Source organism: Sinohyriopsis cumingii, chromosome 12, assembly GCF_028554795.1.
Source record: "Sinohyriopsis cumingii isolate HCF-2022 chromosome 12, ASM2855479v2, whole genome shotgun sequence".
In the NCBI taxonomy this organism is placed as follows: Eukaryota; Metazoa; Mollusca; class Bivalvia; order Unionida; family Unionidae; genus Sinohyriopsis; species Sinohyriopsis cumingii.
The window spans coordinates 57,454,725-57,480,720 of NC_142972.1; the positions used below are offsets into that span (position 1 = coordinate 57,454,725).

Consider the following 25,996-nt stretch of genomic DNA (forward strand, 5'->3'; position numbering starts at 1 on the left):
CAATACAACTGTTTGCCATACCAGTTAACTAAAGTATGAACTATGAAGACAGGTATTTTAATATCAATCAACTTTTTAAAGAGTGTCCAGTGATTGACCCTATAAAATGCCTTGCTAGCGTCTAAAAAAGCTTACAAACACTGGGCTGCTTTGTTCAACATAATAGCTAACAGTTTCCTTAAATGCATATATGCATAAATCTGTTGAATGCTGCTTTTTAAAACCAAACTGATTATTGGAGATTGTGACTTCACATATGTGCAGTATTATGCAGTCAAATATTTTTGAAATAATAGTCGTAAGAGATGTAGGTCTGCAGTTATTTTTGTCCGCCAGATTACCAATTGTGCTCTTTAGTAGCGGTATAATTGTAACTTTTGTGAAATCATCTGGTACAAAGTGATGCACAAACATACAATTAAATAAATTCATCAATAGCACATGAAGTCTAGTATCTGAAAATTTAAAATGTTCCACATATAAAAAATATATGATCCTGGACATTTACAGCCTTTTTGTCTTGTAATTGCACTTTGGATCTCAGATAATGTGATTACCTCAATACGAGCAGAATTGGTATTCAATGCTGAAAGCACATGCTTCTTATTCGATTCATTTTTAACACTATTGAGTAAGTCTTAAAAATGATTTTTCCACATGTTGCATATATTATTCTGACTATGGTTCCCACCAATGCAAATTGGTAGTTTTTTGGAAGTTGTCGTAGTATTTTGTTTAACTTGCTTCCAGAATTCACGTTGGTCGACATTTTCTAATTTTTGTGCTAGCGAGTCGGCTCTATGTTTTACTTCCTCCTTCTTACATAATCTAAGAACATACTTAAATTGTGCTCTTCTTTGGCGCATTTGGTTACTGAGATGGCCGTGACGAGGTTTACCGTTATCATGCCACATAAGGTAAGCATTTCGTGCAAATTCATGTAGTTCTTGACACAGTCATTCCAGCCTGGTATAACTCGCTGACTGCGTTTGGATTTACTAGTCAACCTATTACCAGAGTTCGACAAAGCTTTTACTATATCAGTGTATAATCCATTTATCTGTTTCATATGCACCTGGTTAGTGCAGCCATGGTCATTACAGATCGCAACACAATGTGGGATCTCAATCTTGTTTAATAAAAATGCAGATGTCTGAGTATAATTCAGTTTTTCGTCAGAAGTAAGGTCTGACCAATTGATGTTGTATTTCAAATCTAAGAGTTCATTCGGGCAAGAATCAAATCTGGGAAGCTAATCAGTCTTGATAGACATTAAAGTAGGACGATGGTCGGACCCTACTGTGGTGTGAAGTATTCTCATATCACTTATAACGGAATGAGCAGACTGTGTAGAGACACAATGATCCAACCAAGACACTGTATTGTGTGAATCACTGATGTAAGTACAATTTGTTGTGTGGTCTACTATTAGTTTTATGTCCGATATGATATAACCATATTCGTCACAAAATGGCGACATTCATCTCCAAAGGGAGTGGATTTGAGCGTATTAGCATTCCAATCTCCTACTACATAAGCATTTAGATTATTAGCATTTTCTACAATAGAACTAATTTTGCCCAAATAATCTACAAATTCCCCAACATTTTCCGCAAGATCACAAAGTAAATAGATATTGACAAAAAGCACAGAGGAATCCCCCGTATGGATAGTAATACCTATTAATCCGGGATCATCGAGGTGTTGTACTTCTATAATACTTGCGAAGGATCTACGCTATAGTACCCCGACACCTCCGTAAGGTCTGCCTGTATGAATATCGTTAGAAGATTTGATCGGTGATTCCCCTGATCCATAGAACTCGTCGTGTACGGATGAGAGACAGTCTAACTCACTGTCGAGAAGCCACAATTCTTGTAAGAAACAAATATCGGAACTATCCAATAAAGGTCGTACATTTTGTATATTTCTTGTTAATGAACGACAGTTATAAAACGTGTTAAGACCAAGGGACTTCAACTACGTAACAAGAAAGAGCGACAACCAACAAGTTTTATATAATTGGAAATTAAAATTTATTCCCTTAAAGTCAAAATGAAAGGATTAAAAATGGTATTGCTTTTACACCGTAAAATAAAGAAGAAAGTACAGACTAAACTTCAGGAATCATGCAATCAAGCTGTTTATTTAGATTCACCTTTCACCTTTCAGCTTGAAATGTACTTGGTCTCCAGCAATATAACACCTTAGATGATTATGGCGCATTTATGATGCGGAGGCTTGAAAAGCAATTCAATAAGCTATTTAACTCGTGATTAAAACAGTCTAAACTTTTCAACGTTTTATTCATCAACGGCTGTATTTTATGGACAGTCGGACTCATTCAAAGACTGTATTTTATTGACAGCCAGACTCATTCAAAGACTGTATTTGTTTGACAGTCAGACTCATTCAAAGACTGTAATTGACAGTCGGAATCGTTCAAAAGCTGTATTTGTTTGACAGTCGGACTCATTTTAAGGCTGTTATTTGCATTTTAGTGACAGAGATCTTGAAAGAGAGAATCTTCTACAAAGGCATTATATCGATAAAAGTTGGCCAAGATATATTCAGTTGAAGTCATTTCATCAGGAAGAGAATATGTTCTGCCTTTAACCTTTTGACATCACAAATAGCAAGTTTACTCGATTTCTTAAAAGCCACATACTTGTCAAATGTACTCTTGATACTTGAAGTTTCTGCACTGGAATCAAAAGCAACTACATACATAGCATCATGCATAGACAAGTGAATGAAAACATAATCCAATGTTAGATTCTTTTCTTTTTAAATTAAGTATTTTTAATTGTTTGATTTGCTTACTACGGCGTAAGTGTTTAAGAATTAAATTATCTCTTTTAGATGTTAGTTTGACTTCTGATACTGTCTGTGACTTTGACCTTGGTGAACAACATGAAAACATTGTACGTTGCTTTCTTTTATTTAAACTTTTTCATTGCCTATTGTCTTGGCTTTAACATTGTATACATATATTCCCAAACTTCCTACTGTTCTCACGGAAGGTTAATATATAACAACTGACCGTAGTTTACAATGTGACGTGATGGTTTTTCGATAATTAAATTGGATAAAGAATTTATTTTTTTCTAATTATCCAAATGTAAGTGCTGTCTGAAAATCTGTTCCCTTTTCCCAGCGTCATCAGATCAATAGTGACATGAGGAGATGATTGTGAACCATAAAAATGTATTTACAAAGGCACTGGTTTTCCTATGCATTTACACAATTATTAGTTACACCAGTTCCACCTCTATATAGCCTCGCCCAAATTGTGGCAGACAAATACATTCCAATGATCCGTGTTCACATCGAAAATAAGCTCCCATTCGCATTCTAACTTTTCAGATCAATTTAAAACACGAGACACTGAATTGCAGCTTGGTGGCACGTGTGCTAGAACGAATGGGGATAATGGCCGTATACACTTTGCTCGAAATATAAAATGCAAAATATCAGCACAAAATATTAAAACTCTACTTATTATTCGCCCGAAGTACAGTCTATAGGTCAGAGAATACGATGATAACACAGGGAAACAATATGTAAGTCCGGGAAACCGGTTTTCCAACAGAAATTTCACTGCGTTAACACCCGATAAAACCTTTGATCTGTTTCTTAGATACACTTTCCACTATTTTCACTAAAACAAAAATCATATTCATTCGTTGCATACATCATACAACTTTCTTGTAGCTGTCATTACAATTGCTGAGGAATGGATCATTCCTTTTGTATTTCATTAAAACGACATTTCGATGAGCCTCCTTTACACTTCTTATTGGATTCATTACTGCAAAATATATGCGAGAGAGCAAAGCTTAGCTCTGAGCTCCAGACGAAAAATGCAAAGGACAGTTTCGTTTTCAGAACTTGGTGTTAAAATGGCCAGTCACACCAGGAATCTGTCTGGGTGCTGGTCTTTTTTACTAATTATACCAAAAACCACGCATCGGTACGATCAAAAGACTTGCATTTGATGCGAAAGACATCAACTTCTTATTTTAACCCAATGTCTAACATGATTACAAGGAAGGAAAGGTCAATGCATTGTTAACTGCAAGTAAGCCTATTTGCCATCTAATATAGCAATAGTTACCAAAAATACATTTTCGAACCGCTCTGCAACATGCGAATAAATCTGACAGAAATTAATCCTCTGATGAATGGATTTCAGATTATAAGACCGACGTCAGTAATCTTTGAGAAAAAATTTCAAGGATATCTTTCTGGTCAGTAGATAAAATCTGACCACAGTTTACATAAGGTATCTTGACATGGAGAGATGTATTCATCTTACAAATGATGTCACATCGTCATCAGACCTGGCTGTTGTTGCCTTTAAACAACGTCAGGAGATGGCTGGTGGGAGTTCCAAAACATTATTTACTTTTAAAATAATGAAGTGTTTTCTTAGCGAGGGCTATGCCCACCCACAAGAAATTAAACAAAAATATTACTGGCTTACTAATTTAAATTCCATCTCTTCCTCAGACCATCTACCCGTTGATAGACCACTTTTCTTGTTACTGCACAATTATAAGAACGCCCTTGTACACCTAAACAACAACATTGCGGCAACACCTTTCTTATTACTGCGTACAAACAACAAAATGACACCAACCAACATGTTCTTAGACTTTACTTCTGGACAATTTTTCATTACTCCAGGAGTTTCAAGCATGTGCGCCAGAACTTTTATATACTTTATTGCTACAGTATAATCATTCAAAGGTAACATTGGATGCATGACTTACTCCCTTAAATGGAATTGATCATATGTTATTAAAAATGAAACAGAGAATAATGTGAAATTCATTGAACAAGATAAAGTTTGCAGCAAAGCTGGATTGTGATCCGCTCCACGGGTTTTAGAGAGGCGATATACATATTCAGTGAGTTCACCATAACGGAATCAATCCCTGTATCAAGAGACAATGTATATTTCTCTACACGTTTTGAAAGAGATTAAAGAATGGCCAAAATTAGATGTGACACACGACATCAAAGACATACAAATGTTGACTTGTCTACTTTAGACGTCAAAAGCACATACTGCAATGTTTCAGAAAAGATGCTGATATACAAAGATTGCATTCAGTAATGAAAACACTGAGATCAACAATGATTGCTGGATGATCAAAACGGACAGCTTAAATTGCGAAGTTGATGTAGACAAATACACATGTTTGCATTCTTCTAAATTCAGATGTGAAAGTTGAATTGAACTGCTGAAGTACTAAAACATTGCTAATAAAGGTTGTATAAACATTTTTTTAAAAAGATAATGAATGTGTAATGTGGTCGATTCTACCAAAAATGTATCCCAGAAACATAACCTCAGAAGCATAACAGTGAGAACCTAATAAGATACAAAAATGTAGTAATGCATTGGATTTTTAGTACATTGAATTTCCTGTGAAAATAACTGATATTAATAGTTTTAGAAAACTAAACCAGGAAATGTGTGTGTGTGTGTGTGTGTGATATCTGGATTTTAAACGTAGCTTTAATAATTGTTCCGTCATATCACTACGACGTCCGCAGTGTGGCAGTTTACAGTGAGATCTAGCACTGGGGCATCATGTCCTAGACATATAGCATCGTGTTCCACCCAGTCACATTATCCTGACACCAGGTCGTTAGTACCAATTTTATAAGTTTTTTGTATAACATTTTGCTTAGGAGGACAACGTATAATTAGTAATGTTATATTGGGACTAACTTATGTCAAGTGTCCATGCATTTCGATAGTGTTCCATCTTTGTTTAATCTTCCATGCATCCGACATGTACCTATCCATATGATATTTCCAAAGTTTACCGATCTATGTTAAGCTCTCTGTATAGTGCCCCCTTCCTTGTTAAATTCACTTTGGCGCTAATAGTGTTCCATCCATGTTAAAGTATCTTTATGTTCAAAGGTGTCCCGGCGATGTTAAATTTCACTTAGTTCCCATAGTAGCCCATCCGTATTAAATTTCCTTTAAGCCCCATACCATCCGATCCATGTTGAATTTCCGTAAGGCCCAATACTTTCTCATCCGTGTATAATTCCCATAGAGTTCTAAACCGGCCTAAAAATGATAAATCCATAGTACACTCTCCATATTGCCCCATCCTTGTTAAAATTCTCTGTAGGGCTCCATTCATAGTGTTCCATCCATGTTAAAGTCTCATTATGCTCACAAGTGCCCCGGAAATGCTAAATTTCATTTAGTGCCCATAGTTGCCCATCCGGGTGAAATTTCTCTTACTCCAAACCTTACTATCCATTTGAAATCCCTATAATGCTTTCCTACAGTGTTCTAAACCGAGCTATGTTAAATCCACACAAAACCCCATAGTGGCTCATCCCTGTTTAATATAACACACCATAGCATATCAAATCTTAAAGTAATGCGTTTGCCAGAGGACCCATACCGGCCCACATAACAACTGCTTTTAAATTTTAAGATTTGTACTTGTTTTCAGAATTATTGCTGTCTGAAACTATTAACGAATCACAGCGTACAGCCGTTAGGTCCACACTTAAAGCCACCACTTTTCTCGACACTTGTTTGTCGGGATCTCACTCAAAGTCACCTATGTTCTCATTACGTGTATGGGCTGTAACCGAAGATTCCCATCCTACATGGTTCATGACTTTTTTAAATTATAAATCATTAAAATGTTATCTAGTACCGCTGTGATGCAGATGATAAGCTCCTATTTTCAGGAACAAATAACGGCACTATTTCCTTTGGGGTTTTTTGTTGTTGTTTTTTTTTGTGGTTTTTTTTTAAATATATATTCTTCTTAGTACCTCATACTTCTTGTTCCTACATTCCATATAGTTTGCTACCCTCTCACAGTCCTGCAAAATGTCAAGAACATTCATCATAAAAGCATTGTTCATTGTTCATTGTTGTACATCCAGAGGAACCTCAATTTATAGTATTTAACAATATACGCAATGTCCAAGTAATTTTGTATCTTATCTACTTAAATGGTGTTTGCAGTATGGCAGATTTGAAGGCATAAATGCTGTGGGCCGAGAGTGTACTTGCAGAGAGTTGATTCCAGTAAGGAACTGTGGGAGGAAATTACATTAATTACATAATCTTACATTATTTGACTTACTTATCATTTTAACGCCCTGACTGTACTCTTTTATTTCCAATTAATTCGCAATACCAATGAATATTTAAAACAAGTCAGAAAACCTATTTTAGCCATCAAAGAACTAGACTAGCACAAGACACAATAAATTATATTTAAATGATGTCACGTGACATCGGGAAAAACGGCTGCAGTTGATGTCAAGTAAGCATCGATCTCAACTAGGTTTTTGCCCATTTCAGATAGGCAAAGCCTCTGAGAAACGAACACTGTTATACTTCATTTATCGACTGATCTCTCCTTTATCACCCGTGGCTGAGTGCAATGAGATTTTCTCGTCTTTCATGAGTACGCATAAACAAAAGAACGTCATCTTCAACACAGTGTAACAATCTCCTACCTGTCAATGAAGGTGCCAGTTTTATCGATTATTAGGTGCCTCTGTCCTTGAAAAGAAATTTTCGTTCAACCAGCCACTATGGCCAGAAATACTGACTCGCTCTAGCAGTGACTGGTTAAGCGGGTTTATGCTTCCTCATTAAAAACGACGAAATATCCGCACCAGCGGCCAAAGATCGGAACACCGTTTGGGTAATTTCCATCAGATCGTGCAAGAACTTCAGAAATAGTTGCAGAAATAAACAGCAAGTTGGTTTGTTTGGTGATTCTCCTCCAGTAGAGCACATACACGTGTTACACACGAAACCATGCAAGCACCATCTAGCAATTGTTACGAATAACAAGCGATTAGCATGACACATAAGTACTTTGCCAGAGCAAGACTCAAAACTGTTGCGTAGAACATGGAAAAGTACGCTTAATCATGGCGACAGTTATCAATGTTATGTTCCGATTGCGTTATAGTTACTAGACACAAAAACATATACAGGTTCATTAATTCAGGTTTGCGATTTTAATGTGATTAATTTGATTAATTTCAAATAACGATTTTAATTATTTTCGATGAACCAGTGAAACTATTAAATGAACAAAAGGCAATTTTTTAAAATAATTATTTGAAATGAATTTTAGCCTTGTTTGTATCAATTACAGAACAAAATTGTATGGCATCGTTCTTTGGACCGAACCAAAATTCGATTCAGTTTTATGTGCGCCGAAAACAAGCCTAAGACCATTTCATGCATACTTTATTACAACGAACTCATTACACAATTATTTTCCATCTAAAAATGTTACACAAGAATATTAATGTACATGATTTAAACGTCACCTGGTTTATCGAACAACAAACTGCTAACATTTCTATATATTTCTTTGTTTTTTTGTTTTGGAAATCAAACTCCATTTGATGGAGGAAACTTGAACATTATCAGCTCTGCAAAAATTCTTCAGCTAGAAGTTCGATGGTCTCAATTTCATCTCCGCCGCCTGAAGGGAATATCCGGGGCCGTTTTCCGCCCACAGATCCCATACGATGCCATTTGTGGCGGGCCCAAAATAGGTTCCGTCAGCGTACCATACTCCGTTCAGGTTGACCCTGTAACACCGGTTGAACCACCAACCTGATGTGAAGGTTCGAGCGCAATTTCCTGGATCCATGTCATTGTCATTGTCAAATGTGGAAAACTGCATACTTTGCATCCGGGTGGAATACTGTGGCGTGTGGAAAGGGTTTCCAGAGTTCCCCTGGTAGCCTCCCACTAGAATCCGGTATTTATCCTTTTCGTCTGCGACGCGAACAAAATTAAACTCTCCAAACCTGGTCATGTTTTCCCAGTTCCACAGGTCGATTCTCATCTTGTTGTTCCCGAACTTGGTCAGGAGGTGGATGTTGTCAAGACCTAGCCAAAAGTCGTGCAAGAAGTTACCAAACCCTGTCTTGTAACTCTCCCATCCTCGATAGAAGTCGTCTGAACCATCAATACGCCGCTACAAAATGGGAGGAAAACAAATGTGAGAGAATGAAAATTACAAAACTCGATATTTGCATAATTTTATTTATTTATATAAGTCCTTATAAAACTGTTATATTATTATGATTTCTATATATTCGATATAATTCCCAATTATATTACCTTATTTTTGTGGGGGAAACACATATCAGTTTTACTTACATGTATTCTCTTCAGACAGTGAATTTAAGCAGACGTAGAATGATTCATCATGATGGATGTACTTAATACACATGTCAGCGAGTTCCTAATAATATATGAAAAATGTCTAAATTGTTCTTTTGATGCCTTGTGTTATTAATATTGTCTATTAGTGGGTTCATGTACTTAAAAATGTGGCATTCCGTTTGAATTATCAGTACATAGTTATCTCTGCACTTCTTACGATATTCCCTATACAATCTCTTCATTCCCCCCCCCCATATTTTTTTGGACTAGTTTACTTAAAAACTCGTATGATTAGAAAAATAAGGTGGGATGCCTGTAAATGCAATGGAGTTCCATTAACTCTGAAATGCTGGCGCTCTTCAGTCAAATTTAATCCACATATAGGCAAACCTGAATAACGGTCCAGCCTCCTCCGTCATTTTCCATGTCGCAATAGGCATCAAAGCGGGTGCTGTTGTCAGCCGGGTCGGGTTGTAAGGTGTAAACCCCGCTCACTTTTGTCCCTCTCCTAAACAAATTGGCACAGTCAACACCCACAGCTGAAAATATTGTAACTTTCTCATTTAAGTAATTGTAAACAGACTGGTATCAGATTTTATTGGGCGGGAATACATCTGGGTGAGATCGATAATGATGATAATGACGCTGAAGACCATGATGATGTTATTGACTGTTGTTTACACTTTCGTTTGTTTCCATATCAACAAATTGTAATGTCAATTTCTTATCGGCCTACATATGCATTTCGTATTTTGGAACTCATCAGGTGGCGCCCCAAGTTATTTGCATACACCACCCTGAGCTCCGAAATAAAACTGCAGCAAAGCCATATTTTCACATCATTTCCTTTAGTTTTTCATTCTATTTAAAGTACTCTTCATTCATTTTCCACCCCGTCTATTTAAGCAGTTCTGAAATTCATATTTACTCGGCTTTGACGCCCCGCTACGTTGGGTTTAGCGGCTTTAAGAGGTGGAAAGGACTGGAGAGCTAGGAGGAAACGTGGTAGATCGACCCTCGTGCGATCTGAAACCGAAGATCAAACCGATGCGCAGGGCTTTAGTGTGAACTTGTTACCAATGCGTATTCTATTCATCAGGGCACAATTCTTCCCAACCCCGCCTTAAGTTTTGAAGTGCATATTAAAGTTCTAAAACCCTTTTGCATTTCCTGAAATATTTTTCATTTACAGTGTTCAATTTTAAAGTACATGTAACCCGCCCAGACCATGCCGGGCCGGTTACCATTGTGTGTTCCTAGGCAATAATTTTCAGCCCAGTTGCCTCAGCTCGATGTGAACTTTCACGTGCTGATTTGTCCTAAAAATGAAAACAAAAATAAACAGAGGTATCTCTGACGATAAAAAAGTAAAGTGATACACATGTATTGCTAACAGATTAATTCGCTCGCATGAATGCGCGGAACCAAATAGTTCCTACGTTGTCTTCTAAAGGAATAAGATAAATGACAAGACAAAATGTTTGACGTGATAACAATGTGCTTAATGTTTGGATCAATGGTTCAACAGTTAGCGAGAAGCGCTGTGATAGATTGCCAATCCACTGACAAAGTGCACTGCTTGAAGCAATAAAAGTTTGGCATTTTCCTCTCAAGTAAAACACGTTTAGCCTTACGTATGCATAACAATCAGTATCACCAACTTAAATTTGAATCTCAAATTGTAAATATATAAAACAAATGTCAAATTATGCTCATTATTTACATTGGATATGTCTGACATTTAGCCTCGTTTATTAATGAAATCTGGACTGATTTATATTTGCTGACACCTGTCAGCTATACAGTGTTTCAATTGTGATGTTGCATGCATTGAATCCAAGCGGGCGTGCAGAAAGATTGCAGCTTTCGGACACGAACTGATTAAACAAGTGACTTTTATTGTTAAAAGATATGCAAATAAGGGCCATGTAGCACTGTAATAATAAACCTGACAAAAAGGTCAATAATATCTCCTAAGTATGATGAAAATGTATATATTATAAAATTACATTTTTAAAAGATAAATACAACAGATTGGTATCAATTCTTGCAGTGTGGCATTTGACATTATTATTATTATTATTATTATTATCAATTCTGGTCGAGAATTTGTATCACTCTCATGTTGAGCATATACATGCCTACTACTAAAACAAAAAACTTGTTAAAAAGTATGTTTCTTCTTTTTTTCCTATATATGTGCATTTACTATTTAACTTTGTAAAGACAGCGTTGTGTTCATGCGTATGCTTGCGTGCTACGCTGTCTTTTCGAGTATGGCTGCCTGCAATATGATTTTTTCGTTTCTAACGAATATGCACAGTGAATGAACGAGCCAATTAAATAAACTCTTGTTTATCAACGGAAACGATCTCTTATCAGTTGATCGCTTTGAATATCATTCATCATTTCCGTCAGGTCGCGAAAATAACATCGGAAGTAGTTGTAGGAATACATGTCAGTTTGATGTGTTTGTCATTCGCCTCATTCGTACAGTGCACTACATATCTTACGACAACAAAGCTCAACAATGGACTGACTGTGATTTTTTCACCTACCCCTGTCATATTGTTCCATGCGAGTAAAAGTAATTCAGAATAAATAAACTCTTGTTTATCAAAGGAAACGATCTCTTATCAATTGATCGATTAGAATATCACTCGGTCATTTCCGTCAGGTCGCGAAAATAACATCGGAAGTAGTTGTAGGAATACATGTCAATTTGATATGTTGGTCATTCGCCTCATTCGTACAGTGCACTAAACATCGTACGACAACAAAGCTCAACAATGGACTGATTGTGATTTTTTCACCTATCCCTGTCATAGTGTTCCATGCGAGTAAAAGTAATTCAGAATATAGTTCTCAGTGGCGACGAAATTACATCTGATGTTTCCTTCTCAACTTGACGGGGAAAAAACCCGGGTGTTCCGACTAATCAAAAAATATTTGAGTGTGTTCAGAAGAGAACATATGATTGGCTCACGCAATTAGCATGGAAGGTCATGTTTGGTCAACCTCTTGGAAAAAGCACACTCGGGCTCGCAACGTTTAGTTCAGCAGTTCAAATACGATGAAATATTATTCTCAGGCAGCTGAGTTAAAAAGAAAGCGGGTTTTCGTCTACGACGATGGATATGTAAATAATATGGTCTCGCTAATCTATGTCGTTAGTTTTAAATCATTTCAAGCTTTAATACATTTGCTTTAAATGTTAGCCGATTGAAACAAATGGACACGGTGTTTGTAAACGTCAGAGCCCTTAAGACACCATATATATAAATAGCTGCTAGTTTAATGTCTGTGTTGCATGGCTTTAACACGAATATATTATCAAGTCAATATAATAGTCATACATTTAATCGAGCTTGCTTTTCAGTATGGAAGTGTACTATTAGAATCGAAAGCAATGTTCGACATTGAGCCTCCAAAGAAAATAAAGCAGTTGCTGTTTATTTCGGCTGTTGTTTTAGTAGTAGTAGTAGTAGTAGTAGCAGCAGCAGTAGTTCATACTTTAGTATATAAAAAAAATTCAACCAGATGTTACATTTGGTTGACACATAAACTGCTGCCAAAAAGCCTACATAGACTGGTGAGATTGTATTTTGACCTTGTTAGTTAGTATGCTTGCGTATGTATGTATGTATGTATGTATGTATGTATGTATGTGGGGGGAGGGTATGCATGCGTACTTGCCTGGGTGTATGCGTATATATGCATGTATGTATGTGTGTGGGGGGAGGGTATGTATGCGTAGGTACCTGGGTGTAGGCGTATGTATGCATGTATGTATGTGTGGGGGGTATGCATGCGTACGTGCCTGGGTGTATGTATGTACGTATGTATGTATATACATGCTACATGTCTGCGGCATGATGCCCCAGTGCTAGACATCACTAAAAACTGCCACATTGCAGACACCGTAGCGATATGACTGAAAAATTATTAAAGCTACGTTAACAATCCTAATCACACACGCACACACATATAAATGTATGTATGTATGTATGTATGTATGTATGTATGTATGTATGTATGAGGGGGAGGCGCATATGAATATACCGCCTTGGCGCAGGAACCGAATTAAAGAATCATGTTCAGGGAAAAAAAACAGATATTTGCGCTCGACTTTTAAATGTTCCTTGTGTCGTTTCCCAGTCGGACCCAGCATATTCCTCCTCTGTGAAAAAATGTGATAATATATATATAATCTACCTTCCTTGCCTTCCAGAGACTTGGGGAGTATCAATGCACGCGTGTCCGGGGCGCCACTCAACAAGTTCATGCGGGCCCGCAGGGATTCTATATCCCGCATGATCTGAAAATAATCGATGTCTATTAAATACAGGGTAACTTGTGCATTAAGGCCAAAGGTGCACTATCAGCAATCGACCTCACCATAGCAACTCCTAAATTGGCCCAAATCTCAGATTGGGAAGTTGATCAAAGCAGCACCCTTGGAAGCGATCACTTCCCTATCCTACTCAGCCTCAATATAATAACGCAAACATACAAAACTAACAACATGCCAAGGTGGATGTGTGACAAAGCCGATTGCGATAAATTTAAAATCGCACTGTCTACAATAACTCTAGCAGATCTTTATAATGATAACATTGATCAATACAATCTAAATGTAATGAACACCCTAACTGAATCAACTAAAATAAGTATACCCAGAACAGGAGGACAACAACTTAAACCCACTGTCCCATGGTGGAACGAAGAATGTAAAGTAGCTCAAAAAACTATATGAAAAAGGTCATTAATAGATTTAAACACACAGGGAACCCCAATGACTTTAGGATTTACAAAAATAGGGAAAAAGAAATTAAAATAATAATCCAAAATGCAAAAGAAAAATCCTGGCAAGCCTTCTGCTCTAACATAAACTTCAAAACCAACGCAAAACAGGTATGGGACAAGATAAAAGCTATAAAGGGGACAAGCAAGCAACCAGCTCCCCAACTGACTGGAAATCTAACAAGCAAAGAAAAGGCAAACTGCTTGGCATCACACTTTGCAAGCGTGAGCAGCAATTCCCAACCATACCCCAAAATTCCAAGAGCAAAATGTAGAAAAAAATTGTCCATGCCTCTTCTCAGACCTAGGATCCAAACAATCTAAATTAAACGAGGACTTCACAATAGCAGAATGGATAGCTGCACTTGCTAAGAAAAAGGCAACCTCACCCGAAGAAGACAAACTTGGCTATGAAATAAACAAACACATCCCAAAAAGACATAACCGAAATCATACTAGATCTACTTAATAATAGCTGACGGAAGGGCCAACTATCCAAACGTCTTAATGTGTCTTAATCAAATAGATTTAGCCTGAAAATAAAATAACAACTTACTAATTAATTAACCCTCCATATGGGAATAAAAGTCTAGATGTCCCGATGTGACCTCATTGTGGCGACCAATCGCTACTGGCGTCACATACTGCTCGGTTGACACCTAGCGCAGCTAATGCAGACTGAATTGCTACCTTTAACTCGAGTGTGAACTGGGTCTATCACCACTTAAGTATGGCCTTACATTCAGGTAGCTAGGGTCTATGAAGCCAGTCATATTGACCCAAGACATGACGGCTCAGTTAAATAGTGCCTTTTATGCACAGTAATGCCTGGGTCATGAGGCTCTAATTCCTTCCTCCGGGATCAATTAAATAGTCCGCTTATGGACATTAACCAGACGTACATGCCCGTATGGGCGAAAACGTTTATAATTTAAATGATGATGATGATGATGATGATGCATTACGGCCATAACGGGGCCAACAATATAGCCAGATAGGATAACAACCTGGACTACATGGTGTCGAGTCAATTTCAAATAAATCTTATGTTACACCCGCAAACAAAATATATGAGTTTCACGGTACATCTTATAAGCTGCTGAAACAGGACAGTAAGAAAATGAATAATATATTCCAGTATCTCACAAAGAAATAATATCTCCAGATGGTGGCGTGTATTCTATAGAGTGTGTCAGAAAAGGACTAACGAATATTTGATGATGACTTATATATTGCTTCCGTGATTTATCTCAGTCTTTTAGTAGTGCACAAACGTCAATCCGGGGCCCCGATTGTCCGAGTGGTCTAAAGTTCTCACCTTTACGGATTACAGGGGTCTGTTCTTGGACCTGTTCTCTTCATTCTGTACACTCAGTCGCTCTCAAATGTCATAGATCATCATCCAGTGTCTCACCAATTGTACGCTGATGACACCCAAATATACAAATCTAGCCACCCATCTGAAGTTGATGCTACCATCCAAGGTGTAGAGAGGTGCATTTCTAATGTGAAATCATGGATCACATGTAACAAGCTGCAGATGAATGATAATAGAACTGAGGCCATTCTGATCACAACACAAAGACTTTCTCATTCACACCCTTTACCTCAAACAATAAATATCAGCAGCACCAACATTAAATTCACACAATCAGTACGAAACCTAGGTGTTGCTCTGGACAGTACTCTCACAGTGCACCAACATGTCATGAACATATGCAAGGCTGCATATCTTGAGCTGAGACGCATCAGCTCAATTCGCAAATATCTTTCAGCTGATGCCACTAAAACACTTGTGTGTTCATTAGTACTTTCATGACTGGACTATTGTAACTCAGTTTTGTCTGGTTCATCTCAATATCTACTCCAGAAACTTCAAAAAGTTCAAAACACAGCTGTTCGGATCAACTTAGAGTACCACGATCAGAGCACACCTCCCCGCTGCTCTGTACCCTACACTGGCTATCCATTCGATCCAGAATCAAACACAAAATTTGTTCTCTGTGCTACGTTTCACTGTCGGACTCTAGTCCAACATACCTATCCGACCTCACCCATGTGTACACACCAGCAAGATACTTACGCTCCTCTTCTGACAAACGTATACTCATTATTCCCACTATGAAAACAAAGTCATATGGACAGCGTTCTTTAGCATACCAGGGCCCAGCAACGTGGAATAAATTGCCCACTGAACTTAGACACAAAGACACAGTGATCACATTCAAGAGTGCTCTCAAAACTCACTTATTTCCACTGCAAGAATAAACTTAAAGACCTAATAATGCTTCCTACCTTAAATATTGTCAGCATGTTTTTTTTAATATGGGGCCATCCATAAATGACGTCACGCAATTTTGGCCGATATTTTACCCTCCCCCCCCCGTCACATCTTTTTAAAACAAATTCCTTCCCCTCGTCACACATCGTCACAAATGTGTGACCCCCCTCCCACACCCATGTGCGTGACGTCATTTATGGACGGTCCCTGTTTTCTAATTTCATTGTGTTTGTTTTTGTAATTATATCATTATATGTTTTTTATCTTATAGGTGTTGTCTAATGTTGTAAAGCGCTTAGAGCTTCTAAAGATTAGACGCTATACAAAGTCCTCATTATTATTATTATTATTATTATTATTATCATCATTATCTCACTTCTGTCTGGTTGGGTTCGAGTCTCGGGTTTGGCAAATGTGGGGATGTGAGAAAGCTTGCCAGTAGCTTCTCATGTTTCGGTGGTTCTTTCCTGAGTTTTCCCGGATTTTGGCTCCACCATTTATACTGGCCGCCATGTCTAGCCTATCTTGTGTTGAAAAATGGCGTTAAACCCTACAACAACAGCAACAACAACAACAAACGTCAATCCTCTCTCTCAAGAAGCAAACATCAAAATTCACTGTATCGAAGAAAGTACGTCATATCAAACTATAATGCTGTCCCATGTGTTCTTAACCTGAGTGATTCCTTTTCTTTTAGTAATCCAACATACTATGAATAAGACGCTCTGATGAAATAGATCCACTGTTAAACGTAATATGCTTTGAAGTCTCTTACTGGTAAGTAATAACGCGTAATTTATGTACAGATGTATAACTACGCCACATTAGGCCAGTCAATTCATGGTTTCAAGGCACATCTCGCCAGTAAAACTGCATAACATATGCCATCATATCGACATAAACGGTATCTGCCGAGTCCCTTCTTGTTCATTCCATTGTGTAATTTACCGGTTTCTACCGTAAATAATGCCACACCACCAATGTACACCACAAGGTTTTAATAAGGACTACGGTACTACAGGGACTCTCATTCGGCTCTGGCCTGAATTCACTACTAATTGATCATGGCATCACGGAAACTCACTAACCCTTCACTCCGTGACGTTTGTTCCTAGTAATTGGCTAATTAGTTCGGGCTAAGGAATATTTTCACTGCATCGAGTTCCAATAATCAAACAGGAAATCACACAAATCTAAGTATTCCTTGAAACGGGGCGCTATAAAAAATGCGCATGCTACAAATTTGCGGTATGTTCAGATTGCTTATCTTGCATTTTTATTTAGCAAATCCAATCCTGATACAGCCTCATATAACACACACACACGCACGCACGCACGCACGCACACGCACACATACATACATACAACATACATACATACATACATACATACATACATATTGCACAAAGCGTGCGAACTTAATAAACATTTTTAATTCAGAGTCTTTCTTGCCATCTATTAGCGTATTTTCTCTTTAGTTCTTGTATACTGTTAGGATCATAAGCCTATAAAGCAAATTTTCAATGAAAATAAACATTTGCATTTCAAATAGTGTACTTTATGAAAGCGAATTGCATATTCTTCAGTACTTTTTGTATTCAATGTGCTCACTTGCAGACCCTTTTCTCATGATGATAAAAAGTCGAAATCCTTTTCTACAAGTAAGATTTTTTTATGATTTTATGACTTGTAATGTGCATGAAGAAATTTAACCACCAGTACTGTCTACTCAGAAGGCTATCGATAATATTAAATCAGCAGTACTGTCTTCTCAGAAGGTGCTCGATAATATTCAATCAGCAGTGCTGTCTTCTCAGAAGGCTCTCGATCATATTCAATCAGCAGTGTTCTCTTCTCAGAAGGTGCTCGATAATATTGAATTAGCAGTGCTGTCTTCTCAGAAGGCTCTCGATCATATTCAATCAGCAGTGTTGTCTTCTCAGAAGGTGCTCGATAATATTGAATTAGCAGTACTGTCTTCTCAGAAGGCTCTCGATAATATTGAATTAACAGTACTGTCTTCTCAGAAGGCTATAGATAATATTGAATCAGCAGTACTGTCTTCTCAGAAGGCTCTCGATCATATTCAATCAGCAGTGTTGTCTTCTCAGAAGGTGCTCGATGATATTGAATTAGCAGTACTGTCTTCTCAGAAGGTGCTCGATAATATTGAATTAGCAGTACTGTCTTCTCAGAAGGCTATCGATAATATTGAATCAGCAGTGCTGTCTTCTCAGAAGGCTATGGATAATATTGAATCAGCAGTGCTGTCTTCTCAGATGGCTGACGATAATATTGAATCAGCAGTACTGTCTTCTCAGAAGGCTATCGATAATATTGAATCAGCAGTGCTGTCTTCTCAGAAGGCTCACGATAATATTCAATCAGCAGTGCTGTCTACTCAGAAGGCTCTCGATAATATTCAATCAGCAATACTGTCTACTCGGAAGGCTCCTGGTATTATTGAATTAGCCGTACAGTCTACTCAGAAGGCTCACGATAATATTCAATCAGCAGTGCTGTCTACTCTGAAGGCTCTCGATAATATTGAATCAGCAGTGATGTCTACTCGGAAGGCTCACGATAATATTCAATCAGCAGTGCTGTCTACTCAGAAGGCTCTCGATAATATTGATTCAGCAGTGCTGTCTACTCAGAAGGCTCTCATAATATTGAATCAGCAGTGCTGTCTACTCGGAAGGCTATCGATAATATTGAATCAGCAGTGCTGTCTATTCGGAAGGCTCTCGATAATATTGAATCAGCAGTACTGTCTACTCGGAAGGCTCCTGGTATTATTGAATTAGCAGTACTGTCTACTCTGGAGACGCCTGATAATATTAAATCAGCAGTACTGTCTACTCGAAAGACCATTTATAATATTTCCAGGTTTAATATAATATACTGGGTAAATCCCTATATTTTTCATCTTTCTCCATTTAGATATTTAAGAAATATAAAAAGGACATAATGGCATAATTTGTTTTTTATCACCTTATGTGACTGTATATTGTATCACATCCGCTTTTACTTAAAATGAACGTATATTCAATACACTTGTACATCAGGCAGTGGTCGGCTCGTTTCACGGAAACCCCAGCGTTATCCAAAAGGGGCTGTGCAGTTGGTAATTTTTTTAATATCGAACTCTGCCTTAATATTAACGGTAATGTTATGCGAAGTCGGATGGAGTAAATTTTGCATGAAAACCCAATCTTCTTTAATCGACACGAAATATTCTTCATAAGTCTTTTTTAAAATGTTCATCTGGAACATTTTCTCCACATTTGAACTTTGAATTCATGTAACGTGGAAACAAACTGAACGATACAAGATGAATTTCATCCGTATGTGGTCTACATATATTTGTACAAAGTTGTACTGAATTCATGCTATGTAGTTGATAAGGTATTGATTGTCTGCAGTGAATCTCCTTCAAGGAGGAAATGAAGATACGTTAGACTGTTGTTGTCGTTGTGAGGTTTAACGCCATTTTTCAGCACACGATAGGCTATACACGGCGGCCAGTATTAATGGTGGAGGAAGAACCCGGGAAAACCCCGGAAAGAACCACCGACCCACGAGAAGCTACTGGCAAGCTTTCTCACATACCCACATTGGCTGAATCCGAGAACCGGCGTAGACAGAGGTGAGATGGCAGTGATCTGTAACGGAGAGTGCGTTAGACCACTCGGCCACTCGGAGCCCCTAAATTAGTATGTGGGTGTAGGACTCCTACCTACCTACCTACCTGCATACATACCAACCTACCTACTTGCCTGCAACCTACCTACCTACCTACACACATACCTACCTACCGGCCTACCTACCTACCTACCTACCTACCTACCTACATACATACATACATACATACATACATACATACATGCATACATTTAAGTGTATATATGTATTCATGAGTAGATAAAATTCGTCCAAAATTCATACCTGGTCCAGCGTTGCGTTGCTCCGACTGTCGGCCATACTGTGGAGCTGACCCTGAAGGGTGTTGACCTGTCTGGTCAAAGAGTTGATCCGGTTGTTTGCGTCCAGCAGATCTTGATTCAGAGAATCGCCCAGGCTTGTCAGCAAGGACTGGGATCACACAATACCACTTGTTACTCATTGTTTAGTATTTAAAATCTATATTTTCATTGTAATGTACACACAGGAGACAGATAGACAAACATAAATACACATAGACAAGCAACTGAATAGATATGCATGCAGATAAAGATGGCATTTAATTTTAACCTTTCCCTTTAAATGTTTTGTTTGTTTGTATTTTTAAGAGATGTATGGCTCACTGGTCTGTTGTTTTTGTTGTTGTTTGGGGGTTTTTGGTGGGGGATAATTCCTCTGTAAAGAAACTTGTCTCTGTACCGCCAACACATCGCTAGTATAGAAAATATGTGACATTTGTTACGCCTCAAAACCTCAACAATATAGTGCAGTTTTGCGTGAAGGGTAAAAACTCAACTCTTTCATATATGTTACAACAGAGTACAAACGTAACATCCATTAATAAGTGTGATTGATAATGATAAATGATCTGAGTATTATTAGACAGAGATATATGCCAGCTACGTGTTCTCTAAAAACATCGTTTGACAAATTTAAACCACTCTGTGAAACTTAACAGAAGATCATAAGACATATACATAGTGTCAACATTCATTGAAAAGAATTATGCAGATATCTTCATAATCAATACACAATACCCAACCACCAGTTTCTACACAGACTGAACGAGAATGTTACGATACTTTAAAATCCAGTGAGTCATACATCCATTTTTATGTACGGTCATGATATTATCCCACTTGTGCCATATGAATGGTCTATGATATTATCTTACGTGGGTTATATGAATGGTAGATGATATTGTCCCACATATGGTATGTGTATAGTCTACGATATTATCCCACATGAGGTATATGTATGGTCTATGATATTATCCTACATGTGGTATATGTATGGTCTATGATATTATCCCACATGTGGTATATGTATGGTCTATGATATTATCCCACATGTGGTATATGTATGGTCTATGATATTATCACACATATGGTATATGTATGGTCTATGATATTATCACACATATGGTATATGTATGGTCTATGATATTATCACACATATGGTGTATGTATGGTCTATGATATTATCACACATATGGTATATCTATGGTCTACGAATGGTGTATGATATTATCACACATGTTGTGTAATTAATATGGTATTACTCCTCACACGTACATGTGAATAATTTATCTTAGATATAGATGTTCAATGCTTATTCATAACAATTAGTATTCATTTTATTCGTAGCAATTCAAAACTTGGGGATTTTTTTTAAAGCGTTTAACTGAAATCGATCACAAAGGTAAATGCATCACGCTATGTTTCTGCTATATATCTATTTGTTACTACAAATTTTGCGTCTAGTCCTGAATTATCACAAAACCTCATCAGCTAGATACTACCTTAAACGTTTCTGATTATTGTATGTACCCCACCATCTTTTGTTCTCACTGGTAGATCTAAGTGTTATGTGACCGGCCGATATAATCAAACTCCCTGCCTGATAAGGACATGCGGCAAGGGCAAACAAGGTCGTGTTGCCACCCCCACCCCAACACACACACATATCTTCACCCATGGCAAAAAATGGTTATTAAAAGCAGAAAAGATGAATAAAATAAATAGCGTTGCCTCTGGTAATAAAGAAACGTTAAGTAATTATTACAATCAATACTTTCAAATACCAACAACAAATTATGATAGATTTGTTATTTATCCCACCTCAAGTAAAAATCTTGTATTCTGGTTGGTAAGTTTAAGTCATGTGATTGCCCGCTATTATTCAGCTAACAGGGGTAAGCGTCAATGGCAAACGTTATCTTTAAAAAAAAATACGGTAGTAAAAATATCAAATAAATTAAGATTTACAAAATGTAAAATATGTTGATTCTGTAATAAAGGAATGTATACTGAGTGCTTTTACAAAATTAATAACAGAATAAGAAATAATAAGCTAAATAAGAACGATTTTGTCAACTGAGGATCACTGTTAATGTTATTATTTAATAAATTGTCTTTGATTTTGTTACAGACCTGACCTTGGAATTATGTCAGTCAGTAGAATCCATATTGGTCTAAATTAACCTCTTACCTGTTATGAATCCTACTGTCCGCATAATATCCCATATCGGATTAGTCCCAAATTAAATAACTACTATTTATGAACGATTCCCATGTGAAGTACTTTTTAACTGGGCGTCGCGTGATATTTTATGTTTTCTTGTTTCATAGTGACTATTCATGTGATATGGTCATGATGTCATTGATTTTACGTGACATCATAACGCTAAGTTCTAAGCGTAATACAGTTAAAATGATATCTATTTAGCTCTAAAGCAAATCAATTCCTTGCTTGGCTCCTCCTTAAAATTTGCGAAAAAAACTTTTATAACATTATTACCGAGTTAATTACGTTAATACACCCTTGTCATAAGTTTTATAACACATGTAAAAACACATTATGACGTCACACATGACGTTATACGCAATGCAAAGAATAAGCGCAACAAACCAGGCATCCGTAAGTTATTTCACAATTATTTATTATGCAGCTTTGTCTAATAAAATCAATAATTTTCGACATTTGATAATTAGACTCCTACATTTATGTTAATTTCAAATGAAATTTATAAAAGTTGCTGAACAATTTTTGCTCGCAAATAATAGAAATCATTCAACATATTTCATAACCTTTAATTGCAATGAGCACTCAGATAAGATCCTCTGTAAGATGTATCATCATTCTTAAATCTTCATTTTCACCTCTACAAAGGTATATAACTGTATGATCTCAATTATTTCACACGTGAAATACCGCGTGTTACGTCGTATTATGCAGAGGCGTAGCTGGGGGGGGGGGGGTACATATGTCCCCGGGCGCCAAGGTACAGGGGCGCCAAAATGAGGCTTACAACGTTACATTATAATAAGTAAACAAGGGTAATATTCAAAAATGTGATTAAACGGGGAGGGGGCTGGGGTGCCAATTTTATAGTTCGTCCCCGTGCGCAAAATATCATAGCTACGCCTCTGGTATTATGTAAGTGACGTCGTATTAGCTACGTGCGTCATACCATATAGGTAAGAGTGTCATGTTTGCAGCTCCCAAGGGTATTTCTCTCAAAATTTATGCAAAAATGATTAACCAAAAAAAAAATTGTTTTGCCATGTGGTAAAATTATTTAAATCTTTAGCTTGCCAATGCTAGAAAAATAAAGAAATCGTTTGATTTATTTCACACTTCTTACGTAAATTACCTTAACACAGATGTATGATCTCCTCATTTTCAGTGCGTTTGTTTGTGTATGTGCGTGCGTGCGTATGTGCGTGCGTGTATGTGGGATATTGTTCATGATTTTACACCGAAGGCGTACTGTATGGTGTCTCTTAATAAACGATGTAATATATACTAGCATTGATTTTCTTTAGTTATGTAAAGATTCAAATATTCTGTTTATCTCATTTGAAATAACTAAAAGTCATGGAACTATTTCAGTAATTTGTTTGTCAGGGCTCGTAAAAAAAGATTTATTTAGTTTGACTTATTTGATAAGAAAAGACCACTAAATGTAAGCTCTACTACGTAAATTCTGTTTGTATGCGCACCAAATGGCTGTTCTGGTTTTGTTGATAAGACATCCTTGAAAATAGGCATCCATCATCTTTCTAGTGTACTTTTTCTGGGTTTTGTATTGACTAGAACAGTTATTTATTAATATTATTATACAAGATTTAGATTCTTAACTAAGATGGAAACTTAAAAGATGAGAAGCAGTAAGACCGTAATTCTAACAAATCTATGAATGTAACGGGTTTTCTGGTGGATCTATCGTCAAAATATTACGATAGACCATGAGACATGAGAAGTTTAACGTCATTAAAGCATCATAAGAAAATATGGGTTGACGTCAGTATAGCTGAGTATGGTATAGTACATCGAGTTATCCGATCTGTGACAATTTCGCAGGAAAAGAATCTCAAATGTCTTAGATAATAATTGGGATACTTGTATTGCAAGATTTTGGGACTTTCGTGAGGTTTTTCTGCTGAAATATTCTTTTACCGTAAAACGAAATTTGCGTCAGTAAAAGCATCATTGACTACCACAAATTCCGAAATGCAAAAATAATATCTTTCTTACCTGAATATGAGTCATTTCGTCCAGGATTTCTTTCGGCAAAGAAACTTTTGCAGTCCCGTTTTGTGAACTCTGAATTTCCACGACATAGTCGCATACGTTACCATGGCAATTAGTAGAAAATCGCTGCAGCTGTCCTTTTGAATCATATATGAAGTAAAGCAAAGACATACATAGAATAATCGTGTGTTTCAATTGTGAAGCCATTTTGCTGGTTGACAGTAAGCCTTCACTTTCTCACCTGCCTGTTTCCAGAGGTAAAATTATCACTAAGACAGGTGAGGTTTAATATCATTGATATGTTAGCGATTTACCTGTTTTATTCCTTGTCATGATGACTAAGAAACATGCAATGCAACAACTGACAGCTGATGGAAATATAATTATTTTTCTTAAGGGAGACGATAAAGGAGGCATTGTTTTGATTTTCTATGTCCCTAAATGTGCGTGACTAATACTTTTCTGAAGGCAAAAAGTTCGTATTCTTTCAAGTACTGTCTTGGTATAAACGATATTAATTATACATATTTACAATAAAGTTCACAAACGTTTGAGTAAATGCGTCTGTATTTGGTAGGATTATTAAAAAGTTTTCTCTCTCTCTCTCTCTCTCTCTCTCTCTCTCTCTCTCTCTCTCTCAGTGACATTAAACTTTCTCATGATCTGCATAGCTCAGCGAAAATGTGAAATAAATATTTAATAAGCATAAATATCAATAATGATGTAATTTGTATGAGTGTGACAAGTGGGGATGGGGGATGGGGGTATTCAATGGGGAGGGGGGGATACACTCATGCTTTGTTTCGGGGGGCCGGTATTCAAGAATATGAAGTCAAGCCAATAATAATAAGCACAAACTTCAAGCTGGAGAGCAAAATCTGACAGACCATTGTTAATAAGAACACATAATGGTTTGCATCAGCAGATCCAGATGGCGCTATGGTGTCGCGGAATGGTATGGTCAAATTAACTTCAGTGTTGTTGTACAGACTGAAAACTTCTACTGAAAACTTCTGTCGAAAGCGGTAACTAAGGGTCACAAGGCTACGGTATTTCACTTGTTACTGATTTATTTGAACAATTTGATCGTTGGTCCGATAATTCTAATCTTAACGAATTTAAGATAATATATTTCCTAATAGAGGTTATATCCTATTCCAATGTAAAATAATAGTTTTCCAAACAGAGTTTATGTCAAATTTTGTGGTAATTTCTAAGACATTCCAACTATAATACAATGGAAATTTTAAAATTCAAACACGCGTCTAAACAGTGTGAAAGCAATATTACACTGAGTGAACCAGATATGTGATGTCTAATGTTGGTGAATACAACAGAGATAAGGATTGCCATGAGAAATTGGTGGATGGTAGGTTGTTGTTTTTGTTGTTGTTGGCTTAACGCCATTTTTTAGCACATGATAGGCTACACATGGAGTCCAGTATATTACGTGGAAGATGATTCCAGGAAAACTTCGGGATGAACACCTGATC

At 37.0% G+C, this 25,996-nt stretch overlaps 1 protein-coding gene across 2 annotated transcripts; it reads right to left on the reverse strand.

Moving 5' to 3' along the window:
- Positions 1–8,249: 8,249 nt before the first annotated feature.
- On the reverse strand, positions 8,250–24,824 carry LOC149786524 (fibrinogen-like protein 1). Of its 2 annotated transcripts, XM_089977024.1 has the most exons (5): positions 24,507–24,819; positions 20,232–20,378; positions 13,415–13,517; positions 9,590–9,738; positions 8,250–9,008 (listed from the first exon to the last, which is right to left on the reverse strand). In XM_089977024.1, the coding sequence occupies exons 1-5, from the start codon at positions 24,708–24,710 to the stop codon at positions 8,472–8,474; spliced, it is 1,140 nt and encodes a 379-aa protein (XP_089833150.1). In that variant the 5' UTR covers positions 24,711–24,819; the 3' UTR covers positions 8,250–8,471. The 2 variants fall into 2 exon arrangements, with proteins under 2 accessions (XP_089833150.1, XP_089833151.1); XM_089977025.1 differs by lacking the exon at positions 20,232–20,378 and having other exon boundaries at positions 24,507–24,824.
- Between the last annotated feature and the right edge of the window lie 1,172 nt (positions 24,825–25,996).

Coding starts and splice junctions, on each gene's coding strand:
- LOC149786524 (XM_089977024.1), bottom strand. CDS start 24,710: ATGGCTTCACAATTGAAACACACGATTATTCTATGTATGTCTTTGCTT. Junction 9,739..13,414: donor GTCTCTGGAAGGCAAGGAAG/GTAGATTATATA, acceptor CAATATTTTCAG/CTGTGGGTGTTGACTGTGCC. Junction 9,009..9,589: donor GAGGCTGGACCGTTATTCAG/GTTTGCCTATAT, acceptor CCCATTTTGTAG/CGGCGTATTGATGGTTCAGA.